General features: G+C 39.7%; 1 protein-coding gene across 1 annotated transcript; it reads right to left on the reverse strand.

The window, feature by feature from the left end:
* Positions 1 to 774: 774 nt before the first annotated feature.
* On the reverse strand, positions 775 to 13,690 carry pskh1 (protein serine kinase H1). The gene is made up of 3 exons (XM_072695650.1): positions 13,351 to 13,690; positions 11,421 to 12,573; positions 775 to 3,943 (listed from the first exon to the last, which is right to left on the reverse strand). The coding sequence occupies exons 2-3, from the start codon at positions 12,372 to 12,374 to the stop codon at positions 3,626 to 3,628; spliced, it is 1,272 nt and encodes a 423-aa protein (XP_072551751.1). The 5' UTR covers positions 12,375 to 12,573; positions 13,351 to 13,690; the 3' UTR covers positions 775 to 3,625.
* Between the last annotated feature and the right edge of the window lie 2,151 nt (positions 13,691 to 15,841).

Raw genomic sequence — 15,841 nt, forward strand, 5'->3', positions numbered from 1 at the left:
AGGGGTCAGAGCAGGGTCAGCGATGCTACAGCGCCCCTGAAGCAGAGAGCATTCATTAACTTGCTCAGAGTAAAATAGCCTACAGTGGAAGCCTAATAAACAGAGGTATTGAACTCACAACCATGTGATAAATAACCCAGTGCTCCAACCACTAAGAAAGTGCTTACCCTTGCCATAATATCAAGGGGGTATTATTGACTGGCTTACAAATAGTTAACCATCTTAAGCTGAAAAATAAGTCAGTGTTGCTGGGTTGGGGGTTATCAATATTCTACAGTATTGATTATTGTAACTTCTTATTGGTCTCCTAGCTAAAACTATTATCAAACTTGAGTTCGTCCAAAAATCTGCACATTACTCCCACACTCAGCAAGCTGAACTGGTGTCCTTTAAACACATAAATAAAGTAGAAAATACTACTCACAACCTTTACATTTTTAAAGGCATTAGTAAAGTGACCTTGTGATTAAATACCCAATAGAATGACCCTACATAAAAAAAAACACAGAACACTGTAAAACAATTTCACTTTAAATTCTTTAATTGAGACATTTGATAAAAAAAGAGCAGATTCACTATTCTGAAAAAAAAAACGTTAAGATCCTTATCCATCGTTAAAACAAACACAAACATGACAAACGTACACATTTTCCTTCAAGAGACAGTGTTGGATTGGCTTCATCAAATGGACAACAGCTGCAGTTTTATTCAACTGTTAAAAACACAACTCCATGTACTGTACGGTTTGGTGATTCCATCAACTTTTCCTTTGCATATATATATATATATATATATATATATATATATATATATATATATAGTTTTGCAGCAAATGTCCTCCACTGACAAGTGGCAGACTACTCCTTTAATTAGTAAACCAGCTATAAATTCAAACTATTACATACAGTTTTAACACAATTTCCTTCCATGAAATGACTAGCCTGTTTAACAGAAATGTAAAACGATCATAAAACAGTGGTCTTCCCAATAAACAGAGAATTACTGAATCAGAAAGTTCCTTCTGATGGAGATCTATAATTACAATAAAACCCTTCAAAAAATACATGATATTTAGAATGGGCAAGATATGCAAGGCTATTACATTATCCTTCAGGGCATCTGATTATTCATGTGCTATAGGTCCAATTTTTTTGAGGGACAAGAGCTTAAAAAAACAACAAAGAAAAAACATCTCAAAGGAAATTCACAGGATAACATAGCATTTCAATTTGCTAAAGGAGGAAGGAATGCACTGTTCCTACCAGGTAACTTCAAGAAAAGACCCAAACAGCTGCTATATTTCATTTTCTTTAAAAAACAGAAACCAGCCAAAACAAAGTAGCCAAAGAGGCGTGACCATGTCTGTCTAAGAAATACACTTATCAAGTACAGACGTTTACTGTACATTTCTAGAACACTCAAGTTATGCAGCAGTTATGTGAATGGTCCAGAGCAGACGGAGTTCATGGCTCATTTGATCACACTTGAAAGAAATTATTAGAAGTGCAATCATTGACTATTAATTATTTATGTAATAATGGTCATCCAGGAGTACACGCCATAAATTCTGCTCGGATGTGTCTGTAGTTGGACTCAGAGATGCACAATGATATCGTAATCCTATCCGTACCAGCAGGTAACTGGTCTGTAACTAGGAATAGCTAAGTGATTAGAAGATGAACTGACCTCCAACAGGCAAAGTGCTTAATGCTGAAACCTTCCTTTCACCATTTTAAGCTTTAAGATAAGTGTATTATTTTTGTTTAATAGACTAGGAAAGGGCCATCATGCAAAGATTTGGGCACCCCCAAGAGATTTGAGCTCTCGGATAACTTTACCAAGGTCTTACACCGTTATTAGCTTGTTAGAGCTATGTCTTGTTCATGATCATAGTTAGGAAAGGTCATAAGATGCATGTTTTACTCCACCAATGTGTTCCCAATCATCAGGACCCATGGGCTCCTCTAAGCAGATGCTAAGCAAAGTTTTCTTTCTCAGTTCGAATTGTAATTATGAAATGGCAGTTAAGAGGAATGGTGGAAGTCAGGTTTAGGCAGTGGTGGTGCACCGTTCTACTGTGCAGTGACACCTATCCAAATATCATCCTCATGGTAGAGTCAGCAGAAGAAACCCTTTCCTGCATCCTCACCACAGAGTTCAGAGTTTTCAAAGGAACATCTAAACAAACCTGATGTATTTGAAAAACGAATCATGTCGACTGATCAAGTAAAACAGAACGTTTTGGCTGCAATGATCAAAGGTATGTCTGAAGAAAAAAAGTGCATCATTTCATGAAAAGTACAGTTCTGTTAAGCAAGGGTTGATCAATCATGCTTTGGGCTTGTGTTGCAGCCAGTGTCACAGACACACCTCAAATTCCATAATAGTGCCTTTAAAGGCGCAAGATGAAGCAAGTTGGCTCAAAAATCTCTCACAAAACTAGAAGTCCTTTGCAAGAAAGAATGGTAGAAAATCTCCCAAACAAAAACTGAAAGATTCTTAGCTGACTACCATAAGTTTTTACACGCTCGCCAAAGGAGGTGTTACTAAGTACTCATGATGTAGCGTATCTTTTTTGTTACGTTGAAGTTGTGAAGGATGAAAATAAAAGTTGCTTAAAATAATAAAGGCGTGTCATATTTAACTTTATGCCTTTTGGAAACCAGGTCATCTTTTCCTCAGCTAGCTTTTCACAGTAACAGACATATGTGAACAATACTGGATATCAGCATCAGCTCTCTATTCCCTTGTCCCTATCTGAAATTAACCTGTTTCTACAAACTCGTACACTGCAGGTCTAAGCCATAGATTTGGTGTGTTAATAACTGAGGGCAAAAACATACTATAACTCCTGCTTCATCTCATGACTGCCTGCAGATAACAACAGCAGAATCCACATTACTGCGGTTTTCTGAAAACAGTTGGAACGTGACTGGATGAAGTATTGTCGCTGGATAACTCACATGTATTTGGCCTCTTAGTTCAACGACTCTAATCCACGCAACTGAATCCAAGTGGCTTCTTTGGAAACCTACAGGACTACTTTGATCTTTATATCTGAAGTGAGGTTTTGGCACTGGGTTTAGGCAGGGCATACTGTTGTAAATATTCAATCCACAGCATAAATTTCCAAATAAATTTCCCTCCCAGAAGAGCAACCCACTGTTACGGCGCCTTCACAAAATAATTCACAGCAACAATAAGGAAGGTCTAAGAACAGCCAACACATATTTAGTAGTCCTTCCAGCAACTTCATTGTGTAGAACTCTGTTCAACAGATACAATCAGATAAAATGCTTAATGAAACAGTAATTTTAACATAAAATGAAAAAAACATCAACAATAAATAAATAAGAGGGGAAAACACAAATAGGGGAACACAAAGAAAAGAATAACAACAATAGAGATGGACAGAAGAATGAGTGAGATTTTTTTTTTTAATTGGCTCGGTGGTCACTGAGCAGGGTGTCTTTTTTAGTTTTTCCCCCACATACACACACACACACCCACCGTTGTTCCACACCACTCCATATCTGAGGTGTATGGGACTCTTTAGTTCCTTTGCGGGTCTGTTTTGTCTGTGCAAGTCTGTGTGTGTTTGTGCGTAGTCAGTGTAAGTCCCCTCTCAGCCGTTGTATTGTTGCTGGTAGCGGCGGTTGAGTTCCCTCAGCTCTTTCTCTCGGACACGCCGTGCTCTGCTGGACTTGGTGGAGCGACTGGATCGTGTGGACTGAGCTGACTTGGTGCTGTGACAGCGAGAGGACGCCCTCTTCAGGAGGTTTTGGGATATGCAGCGCTGCAGGTTCTTCATGGAGGATGAGGCGGCCATGCTGACAATCCAGGGGTGCTTGAGTGCCTGGCCCGCCGTCAGGCGCTCACTGGGGTCCACGTTCAGCACACGGTCGATGAAGTCCTTCGCGAGGTTGGACACGCTGGGCCACGGCTGATAAAAAGAGTAAAAAAAAGAAAAATTTTAATGAATCCACTGAAGTACTGAATAAAGTGAATGGTACTATTAGGATTCAGTCATTGGAAAGGGAATGAATACAGGGGAGAGGCAGAGGTTTAATTCTGGATGAGCATACTGATTGTATTGAAATGTATTCCAACTGTACTGTATCATTGTGTTGTAATTATCATGCTAGCTTGTGGCTATTTGCTTGGCTATGCATATTTACCTGTGGCTAAAGTGTTATCTTGAAATACTATGAAGAACTGCTTTTGTAAGTTTTATATATTTACTAAACTAAACTAAATGAAACTAAATGAAATAAAATTTAATAAAAAACAATCATAAATGATTAAATAATATTTTAGAATGTATTAATTCATGTTAAGTGGGTTTAAAGTATGTTATGTGTGTTTGACTTCATCAGTTCTGCCATTCACAAGCCCATTATTAGTGGTTCAACATCAGTTTAATCAACAAGAACCGGCCAATGGTTTCATTTTGAATGAGTTGTGAGCAAAATGCACTGTGAGAAGGTGTTTGTTACGCAGAGTTGGTGACATTCAATGCCATGGTCACTAATAACATGTTTTCACTTCATTTATAGACAGTTCCACACTGATAACATTATACACCGACTTTTAATCCCCCAAAAGTGTGCCTAACTGTTGCAGGTTGTGGATCATTTTTGTGTATGGCATCAGTAAGAATTAACAGTTAACATTCAGATGTTCCCAGATCCGACATCCCAAAACGTTTTAACTCTGGTAGTAAAATCTTACCTTTTTAGATATTCTATAACCTATAGCATTTTAAAAATCTTTTTTATGACTTTCTAAGACTTTTCAACGGTGGGTAGGAACCATGTAAAGTGTAACAATTTTATATGCAAGAATTTATTTTGTATTGAAACTAATTAATACTTTGTTCCTATTAATCAGGATTAATTCTTAATTTCTAATTAATAAATATTATGGTAAACAATAAAGGGCAGAGTAAACAGACAACTAAACTTAAACAATAAAATATATAAATAAAATAAAAACAATGTGTGTGTGTGTGTGTGTTTGAGCACAACACTCTTATTTCTGTTTTTTTTTTAAGTCATCAGTGATGTCTTTAGAAGACATTTTTGAAGTAAACAAATAAATCAATGCCCAGTGAGCCCTTGGGGTTTGGAGACCCCAGAAATTACAACATTTCAACATCAATGCAGATAAATAATTGCCTTCAGATCAATGCATCACTAATATCGCTCCCAATAGCTTCATTTGAGTTTCACTCAATAGCTTTGCAAATAACTATAATTAACTGTGCACACAGGATAACACTGCAGCATATCTGTTTTGTTAGCTGCCAATATCTGAGCAAAAACCAATTGAACTAATAGAGCCAAAACAAGTAGAATGACTTTCACACTGCAGATGCTAAACATGATAAAGTGCTCTCTGGCTCTCAGGCATCCAAACAATGAATCTATAACATTTTAAATCTGAATAAGTAAAGCAAGAAGTTACTCTTCATTGAAATGTATAGTTAGTATGCAAAAGACTGGTAAACCCTGGTGTAAACAAGTTTATAGAAATGTTGAAAAATTTGTAAAACATAAAATGTGGTATGTGTATGTAATGTAATGACATTTCAGAAAACAAAACAAATTATATATATATATATATATATATATATATATATATATATATATATATATATATATATATATAAATTATTGCAATTGTAGAGCTAGAGTAGAGCCTACACAACATTTCATTTTAAGACAAGTCTGGATTTTTTTCTGGCATATTCTAGCATATGAATCAGACTGCCTCAGTCCCTTAGGGGGACTTAAATCTGTTGAGGTCTTACATTATAACCAGAACATCAGACACTGTATTCATTGCAAACTCTGTTACACCTCATGTCCTCTGTGTTACTGGAAGATTAGTGAGGAGAGGCATGAGAATAACATTGAGTTATTGAACTTTTAACCTGAACAACATGAGGAACGAAACTATTAATGTTGAACCTTGCTGTTCACAGTGGCCGCATCCACTTCATGTGGCTTTATATGACAGGGAGAACACAAAACACAGATGAGCTTTTGTTAGTTTGTGTGACTGCCCCTGGGCTCTTCCCTGTAAACCCCACATTAGCTGTTTTGTGTGATTCCAAGCAGAAGACTGACGCAAACACTCGGCCAGACACACTGCAGCCTTGCATCACACACTCCAGCAGGGGGTTAGTGTGGGATAAGATGTGATGACAGGAGAGCCCTGGATGCTGTCCAATCCACACACACACACACACACACACACACACACACACACACACACACACACACACACGCGCGCGCGCGCACAAAGACACAAACAAACACACAGCCCCACAACACAAGGAACCGCGTTCACCAACATAAACACAAATTCACAATTGGACAGTCGAGCACTTCCTTCATCAAGAAAACAAGGGTTCGTTTACGGTAACGGAAAACTATTCCCAGTCTTGTGAGAAACAGATCGAGAAGGGTTTAGGACAAACCTCCAGACAGCAAAGGGGCCAGAGGCCGAATTATCATGGGCTATTGTTTTCTGGTTTCGTGACAGTGGCCTTCTGGGGAATATTTCTGCTTAGGAATGCAGTTTTTGAATGGACTGGGTAAATGCCTACATGCCTCCATGTAGCTTTATAACAACAGGCTGTCAACATCTCTATGCTGTACCACAAGTCTTACAAACCAGCAATAAGGCCCCAAATATACCATAGCATAGGGCTGTTAAAATCATAGTCGGTCATAAGTGTGATTATTCTGAGCAATACGTCTGCCTGTATTGAATATGAATAGCTGACTACATAATGTGCTAACCAATTAATGCAAACAATTATTCAATAACAAGGAATGTCCCAAACCTTTGTGTTCCATTTTTCTTTTTTTATCTGAATTTTTAAAAAAATGTTAAAACATCTTATAATACAATCTGACTGACCTCTCTTATTATTTGGTTACCAGATACTTTAAAGTGCAATTACAAAATCAAATCATTTTTGATATGTGCAGTGGTCCCACTCTGCACTGTGTTGTGAACGTGCTATGATTTGATTTTTCTCTGATCTGTAGACATTAGTAGTGTTCAGCACCAGTTTTTAAACCTGTAAAACCAGAGCATGGTACTACTAGTTTTCAATAATAATAATAATAATAATAATAATAATAATAATATTTAATTTGCACCCCTTTTTTATGTATTTGTTTACTTTTAAATGTATTTGTATGCCACAACGGGTGTTGTGACATACAAAGCGACTTTCCAGAGATTCAGAACCAAGCCTCTTTTGAGCAAGCCAAAGACAACAAAAAGCAAAAAGAAGAAACTTAGAAAGAAACCAAGACTAAGAAGCAGAACCTGTACTCCTCTGGTCGATATGGGCTAGAACAACAAAAAGTAAAAGTTAGTAACCGGCTGTATGAATATGTAATATGGCCACATTGTTTAAGTAGTATGGCCTAAAACTGCAGAAAACAGACATACAACCGTGTTAACAGTGGTAATAACAAAGGTTTAACTGTTGATCAGGCTTGTAACGGAAGACACTCGAGCAGATTAAAATATGGTTGGGTAAGGCTGCACAATATATCGTTTTAGCATCGTCATCACAATGTGTGCATGCGCAATAGTCGCATCACATATATGCCCCATATCATTTATTTTACTTCAATCTTGAACACACAGAGTGCATTATTAATATCACTAACTTCTGGAGAAATCTGGGGAAAATTGCTGTATTTATAATATTGCAATAAATATTGCAGAACAACAAAATATCACAATGTCAGTTTTTTTTACAATATTGTGCAGCCCTAGTTTGGATCATCCAAAATCCCCTTATAGGACATCCATAATAATAACAGTTATATACAACTTTAAAAGCTTAGCCATATCAGCACCCATAATGGAGGTCCATCACGTTAGAGCTATGCTTTCTTTGAGATGGGACGCTGATGTATCTAAGCTCTGAAGTTCGCAACATAGCGAGAAAATCATGATTATAAAAGCAATAAAAGCTGCAAAAGAGTTTGTAATTCACTTTGCACTTGCTTGATGGTCCTCTGATTTGCAGCAAGTACAACCGGGCGTTTTTCTTTGATGCAAACCAGAAGAAAGCAATGTTAAAGCTTCCACCCAACTCGGAAAAGATCAAGCGAATTACTAACCCTATCACAACTTTCAACGCCAAGGATTTGGGTCTGTACTGAACGAAAATGTGTAATATGGTTTCTCATGTTTCTCAAAAGATTTTAGCTTCATATGCAGAGGGGGCTGGTCTTGTGTCTTTGTTATGTGCATCAACAGTTTCAACAGTAAAAAAGTTCAACAACAACTCAGCTACTCCATGAACAGAGAGGACACAATGCAGGTCCTACAGACTGTCTCTTTCACTTTATTCCACTTTTTACAAGATAACAGAATAATGTGACTGATTTCGGGGAAAATGAAAAATACAACGGCAATATTAGAACAGAGAAAACTAACCGTTGGAATTAAACACTGGGGATGGAAATACAGTTTGGACAAGCAAAATAGGCAATTTTGTCACTGAAACATATGGGGATGGGCAGAGCTACACATCATACTGCAACAGGCCAGTGCTAGACCTGTGGCAACCACTTGTCCAGGATCTTCCTTTAATTTAGTAAATTATCATTTAAATCATTGAATTATATAAGAAAACATTCCTGTATATTTCATTTTTTTTTACACAGCAAACAGGTTTTGGTCAATAGAGATGCAAGCATTACTGCTACTGAGTGCTGATTGGTTGACGAGCTGACGCTGGAGCTTTAGAACTGGAGTTGTAAAGCTTTTAAAAAATCTATTTAAAAAAAGTCTGCTGTGCTGAAACATTTGGTGCAGTTCTGTGTTGGTGAAGTATTTTCTACAGTCATTGGTGCCTACTAATAAATTGGCTACATCCATGTACTCAGACACTACATCAAAGTACACATTAAGCAAATTGCTTCTTTTTAAAGGTAAAAGTAAGGTCTTTGATGTAGCTGTGTATTTTCTCTTGATGGTGATGGTGGGAGGTGGAGGTGAAACATAAATGTTATTGGTTAATATTAACTTTCTTGCCAAAACAGGCAAAATAAAAATGTTTATGTTATTGTAGCACATTTTTTAGTGTGCAATCATTTGACTTTGGTCTGATTCATGAACCATATTTTTTCAGGGTGGTGACCAAATCAATTATTGATATACACCCATCAGCCATAACAAGAACACCACCTGCCTTATACTGAGTAGGTCCTTCTTGTACTGCCAAAACAGCTCTGACCCATCAAGTCATGGATTTCACATGACCTCTGAAGGTTTCCTGTGGTATCTGGCATCATGATGTTAGCAGCAGATCCTTTAAGACCTGTAAGTGCCTTCATGGATCACACCACAGGTTGTACTTTCTTATGCTACTTTTTTGGCACTGACCACTTATGTTTTGGAGATGCTCTGACCCAGTCATCAAGACATCACAATCAGACCCATGTCAAAGTCTCTGACATTCGTATGCTTGCCCATTTTTCCTGCTTTTAAGACAATTTTAAGACTTAACAATTTCACCTGCTGTCAAATATATCCACCCCTTGACAATTTCACCTGCTAATAAACACATCACACATCATGACAGATGCCACTGTATATGAAGATAATCAATGTTTCACTTCACCAGTCAGTGATGCTTCTATAATAGCTGGTTGGTGTATAATAAAAATGCTTAAAATCAAGGTAGCAAAGGTCAATTCTAATATCAGGTTGACTTTTATAAAATAACATGAACAACTGTATGTCAGTTGCTCTCAATGGAGGGCGGAGGGCATTAGGTCTGGTACAACTACTGTCTGAGGAAAAGCAAGCGCATGGTTAGGAGTCAAAATAACAAAAGGATTTGGATGATCATAACTTGCTCACATTTTAGCAAAACTTAATGAGGGGCAACAGATGGTAGAGAAAAGCATTTTCCATCAATTTTATGCAATCACTTATCCCTAATGCTCAAAAACAGCATAAGGTTGCTACTTAGTTGACTGCCAGAAATTGGCATATGCTAAATGTTGGCAGAATGGTCTTAATTGAACAGTCTGGACTGGTTTGGATACGAAACAGGTTTTAATATATAGTGGGTGCAGAACAAGCACGTTTCAGACACAGTAGTAGCTGGGAAATGGACATCTGAGATGTCTACTAAAGGCTAACAGCAAGCTCGCAGGTGCTGATGCTGCACTTCGCTAAGTGCTTAGAACTTCATAGAAAGTCTATTAATCAGCAGAGCTTCTGTTTTCAGAATAAAACTTGCCGTGTATTACAGCAAGCAGTATTACAACTGCACATATGCTTGAAGAACTATGTGTGGCATTTATAATGCTGTTTAATGCAGAATGCAAATATCAGGCCTGTTTCCTGATGGTGTTCATTGCACCTGGCTCTGTCATCCCCTGCCAAATAAGCCATCGACCACCTCTTTTGGTGAGCAGGAGCAATGTTCAAATTCAAACATTCAATTTTCATTTTTTAAACATAATGTCAATCATGTTGCTTTTTACATTGTGTCAAAAATTCATGACAAATGAACAAATAGAAATACTCCCCAATGACTTTCACTGAAAAAAAATCTTTCACTGAAAGTAGGTTAAGAAAGTCTCCTGTAAAGTTACTGTTTTGGAAATGTAAGGTTTATGTCTGACCACAACAAAATTTCAAACACAAGAAAACGTAACACCTCAGAAACACTTTACACCAATTTTCCTCTTTGATAATTTAAAAGTTCAGCTGCTGATAAGAGAGGAATATCTTTGGGTTGCAAACACCGCAATGCTAAACAAGCGATGGGACTGCACTGCAGCATTACAGCCAACCGTCAATTGTCATTCTACTGCCCTACTACACTAGTGAGAAGCAATTCCACATTGACTGCTTCTACTGATTTACAGGCAAGACAGACATTCAACTAAACCCTTCCACTTGTCAAAAGCACAGTGTGTGGCACATCACAAAATATGCCTCTGCAATGGTGTCAGATGATATAGCAAACACAATTGTTTGCATTAACACTGTCAAGATTATGTGTACCTGACAGTGTCCAGTCCATGCAAATCAGTAAAGGCTTGTGGGTTAGCTAGCTGACTGTTTGGGAATTAATAAGATCACGCCACACATTACTGGTGCTTTTTGGCCTTTCTTTAATATAGCTGACGTATGAATACTCATATCTCATATATGTAAGGTGTGTCTTTTAGATCTTTTGCTTCAGGCGCTACCAAAATGCAATTAAAACTGTCTGAAAACGTGTCAAATTTTGCTAACTACAGTAGTTTACGAGGTTAAACACAATGGGTTATTAGAGACCACAACTTTGAAAATGAAACCATGAACATGTCTGTAATGCAACTTGGAGTAACTGTCCTGAATGAAAGCAGGATTCCTACCTCTCCGGAGAAGCTGTATTTCCCTTTGAGTATCTGTCTGTAAAGCCGCATACGGTTGTCATCCTCAAAGGGCATGGTGCCGCTGAGAAGGATGTAGGAGATGACCCCCAGCGCCCACATGTCCACAGCATTGGTGTAAGGTTTGCGCACCAGAATCTCTGGGGCGATGTACTCCGGTGTGCCGCAAGTGGTCTTCATCAGGCACTCGTCACCCTTCTTGCGCGTGCTGGCCAGGCCAAAGTCGGTGATCATGATCTTGGAGTCGGCGCCCGGGTGGTAGTAAAGCAAGTTCTCAGGCTTTAGGTCACGGTGTGTGATGCCCAGCGTGTGCAGATACTTCACACCGTCCAGGACCATCTGCAGCACGCGTGTGGCGTCTCGTTCGGTGAAGGAGCCACGGGCGATGATGCGGTCAAACAGTTCACCACCAGTGGCCAGCTCCATCACCATATAGACACGCTCTACCGTCTCAAACACCTCCATGAGCTGGATGATATTGGTGTGGCGCACACGGCGCAGCACGCACAGCTCTGACTCGCACACCTCGCGGCCCTCACGGTATCGCGTCTCGATCATCTTGATGGCGTATGGCTGCCGCGTGCTTTTGTGCTCTACCCGCACCACCCGGCTGAAGCTGCCACGGCCAATCAGGGCCTTGATCTCATACTTGGCCGTCACCCGAGGATCAAATTTGGCCCTGTATTTGGCCACCTTATTACGCCGGGGGTCAGCAGGCTCCGCCTGGCCACTGGGCGGGGACTGGGTGGCGGCGGATGTCGCCGCAGCAGCTCGGCTCTGGCCCTGAGGGGACGGTGAGCCCGTTTTGTCTGTGCCAACATCCCCCACGCTAAAGTTCTTGTAGACATCGGTCTGATGAGGCTCTACCTTTTTCACTAGGTCTAGCTGGACATCTGCGGGTGGTTCTGGGAGGACCTTGCTCGTCCTGCACCCCATCACGTCAGAATCCTACCCCTCTGATGCCAGCAGCACATCCTCATCGCCCGGGCAAACAGCCAATCAGTACATGGCACTGGGCCGTGCCAGTCAAAGGAACAGACAGAAGCCTCCAGGGCCGCGCTCAACACTGAGGGTCACCAAGTAACAGCAGAACCAACCCGTCCTCAGGTCTGGCGTAAACGGACAGTATATCGATCTGAAAGAATGAAAAGAATGAAAAGAATCAGAAGGTCAGAATCAACATTTTAGCTATAAAAGCTACATAAATGGATATGCCAGCTTTAGTCTTGTCATGTGTAATTACATAAATGTAAACTTCTTATAATAATCAGAACATGACAGGGATTATTATCAGATTACCTTCTAAATCTGGTTGGCATGGCAACAACCACAGAACCTAAAGACCAACCAACAGTGGATTTACAATGTACACCAAAATGGATCTAGCTATAGAAGTTCATCAAGCCCTTTCTGAACAATTTGCTGCTTTATGGCGACAGGGTACTCTCTGAGTGACCCCAAGCAAAAATGATTTCTATCTGAAACTTCTAAAAAGTTCAGCACTATCCAACTTTACTTCAGTGGACAGACTGACTGGTGTCTGCGCTGTTACAGCCTCTCACTGTCAGCGGGATCAGCTTTGTGAAGCTAGCACTGCTGCTGCTGCTGCTGCTGCTGCTGCACTGTCATTTAAACACTCAGAAACGAGGTTTTCTCTGCTGTCCGGGTTTTCTGGAGCAGACATGAGTAAGAGTAGCTTTTATTCACGTTTGAAACGAAGCGTTGTAACACGAACTGTTACAGAAAGCCAACATTAGCCGCAGTTTTCAGTCAGTTGTTTTCCCGAGGCCTGGACAGAAGTACGCGCTGAGCCCGTCCCGCTTTCACTGTGAACAGAGCTTCAACCCCGCTACTTTTCCACAAACCACGACCCCAAACTTTAAAACATCGAAGTAGCTGTTTTTAACATCACCTTATAGCCGATTTTGTTACGCGCGGAGGGAGTAACAGGGCTGGACACTCCGGTTTGCCAACGCCAACCTCCTCACCCCACTCTCAGCTGTTCTCTCCATTTTTTCACTGCAGCTTTTCTCAAACTTTAATCCAGTTAAAACCGCTCGAGCGCTCTCCGCTTTCTGAGGGGTAAAGCCGACATGCTGATCCACAAACGAGCCGACACTCAAGTTTGGTAGCTTTTATCGAGCAAGAAAGCCGTAAAGAAAAGGGTTAGAGAAGCTGGCCACTCGCTTCGAAACGGTGTTTTCGGAATGGGACCACCTTTTTCCCCTGTGTTGAGCTTCTCTCTCTCTCTCTCTCTCTCTCTCTCTCTCTTTTTTTTTTTTGGGAAGACCTCCGCTTGTTTCGACCCCCGCAACAACTCTTGTGAAGCCAGCCTCAGTCAACGGTAGAAAATGGCCGAACTTTTCTCAGAAATATTAAAGACAAACTGTTAAATTACAGACAAAGACCACCTCAGTCTCTGTCTCTCATTCATCTAAACTACGAGTGAACAACAAAACGCCGTCTTAGCTAAAGCTAATTATTCTCCAGTTATGGAATAAAAGCGTCACATTTGAATGTGAACTTGAATAAATTTGAATAAAACTTGAGTTAGTTAATAAATTATAATGTAGCTATAATGAATATTCAACGTTCCCGGAGCTGTGTTATGAGATACTATGTGTGAACGCGGAGAGATAACCTCTCAGATCCTTCAGTTCACTCTAAACTATGCAGTCATGTTAGTTTTCGTCACTTTTTGTCACCTGCAAATAAAGTTTTATAGCATTTGATATTGTTCTCAAACTACTTTAAGTATCCATTTAACAGATAAGAACATTATTATTATTTTTTATTATTATTATTGATGCCAAACTTTTGGGGAATTTACATTTCTTTTAACTGACTTTTATTTTGTAAAACTCTAATTCCTAAAGAACCCCCCCTCCAACACCACCACCACCACCATCCAAGCCAGAGTGGTTGCTGGCTTCCACTGTTAGTGGAGTTGAAATGCATGTTCCTTAAAAAAAAAAAAGTCTGAGAAAACTTTCTTGCCATGGAATTCCTAAAGCAGGAGCAGAGGGATTTCCAAAAGCCGACTGTATCTTAGTCTAAAGCAAACTTTTACAGACCCATCTCCCTCCTCTGCCTTCATCTGAGGCTGTATTCAGGTGGTTGTTGCTGCATCTTAGGCAGTTAGTAAACCCAAGCCCACTTTCCAGTGACTTGTATCCCATGTAGAATGTGCAGTCGCTTACTTTCAGGAAACCGACTGCAATGGTAATCAGGCACATATTTAATGAAGCTGTGAAAAAAAAAAGGGGGGGGGGTGTAATATCTGTTAATGGGTCCTGTTCTAACTTCTAAGGCTTTAGGTTTGTGTTCTTTTTAAGTCCAATGGGGTCACACTATGTATTAATTTGGTTTCCCTAAATGTTTTCTTTTCCCACATCCCAGAAAACTGAATTATCATCACTGTTTAAAAATTGACAGTGTTTTTGACTTTTGATTCATGTTGAAGTTACTGGTAGTGTATTAGTCTGACCTGCTTTTAGATATGAAGCACAAAACATGGCAGCAAATCAGAACCACGTTCATTTATATATGTCTTAAATGCATGGAACCAGAAACAGCTGGCACATCAAATGCACAAGCATAAATGGACGTCAAGGAAAAAGTCAAATACAAGACAAATGTAGGCCGTTTTGAGCCGTTTTAAGACATTGAGTCACATTCAAAACTTGCAGAGCATGTTGAATGAATGGAGCCACTAGATGATGCTGTTCCTCAGTTTAAACTCAGCCCACTCTCTGCAGCATTGCGCCTGTTTGTCTTATTATTCCAAACTGACGAAAAGCTGAAGATGCTCTGTTGCGTCCCAAACAAAAGGGCAGCATAAAAACAGCACAAAAACGGACCTCTGATGCCACTGTGCAGTCTTTCTTTTGCAGTCTATATACATGTATGCAGGATATAGTCTTTTACAAAAGTCATACTTTAAAAAGACATTTTTGCTGTTTTTATTGCACAGGTATTTGACCAGTCTTTCCTGATTGGCCAGGTTTGACCAGGTTTCCTGGCATGGATCTGTCTTTTAAACACAGTCCGCAGATCTTCGATAGTGTTGAGATCAGGACTTTGGGATGTTTACCTTAAGCTTAATGTTTACCTGCTTTATGCATTCTGTAACCACCATTGATGTGTGTTTGGGGTTGTTGTTTCATTAGAATACCCAATTGTGTCCAAGTTTGGTTTAAGGTTATGGTGAACAAATATGCCAGTCCTCATTCTTCATTATTCCATCCACTTTTTGCAATATACCAGTTTCACTGGAATCAGAACAGCCCCAGAGCATGATACTACCACCACCATGCTTAACAGTTAAATGCCTCACCTTTACTCCAGCAAATATAGATCTGGTCACTGTGGCCAAATAATTCAATATTTGTCTCATCTGACCA

Source organism: Salminus brasiliensis, chromosome 13, assembly GCF_030463535.1.
Source record: "Salminus brasiliensis chromosome 13, fSalBra1.hap2, whole genome shotgun sequence".
NCBI classification, from domain to species: Eukaryota; Metazoa; Chordata; class Actinopteri; order Characiformes; family Bryconidae; genus Salminus; species Salminus brasiliensis.

What these genes read in the sequence shown, in the direction of transcription:
- pskh1 (XM_072695650.1), bottom strand. Translation starts at nt 12,374, where the DNA reads ATGGGGTGCAGGACGAGCAAGGTCCTCCCAGAACCACCCGCAGATGTC. An exon ending in AATACAGCTTCTCCGGAGAG is followed by an intron (nt 3,944 to 11,420) that starts GTAGGAATCCTG and finishes TCTTTTTATCAG; the next exon opens with CCGTGGCCCAGCGTGTCCAA.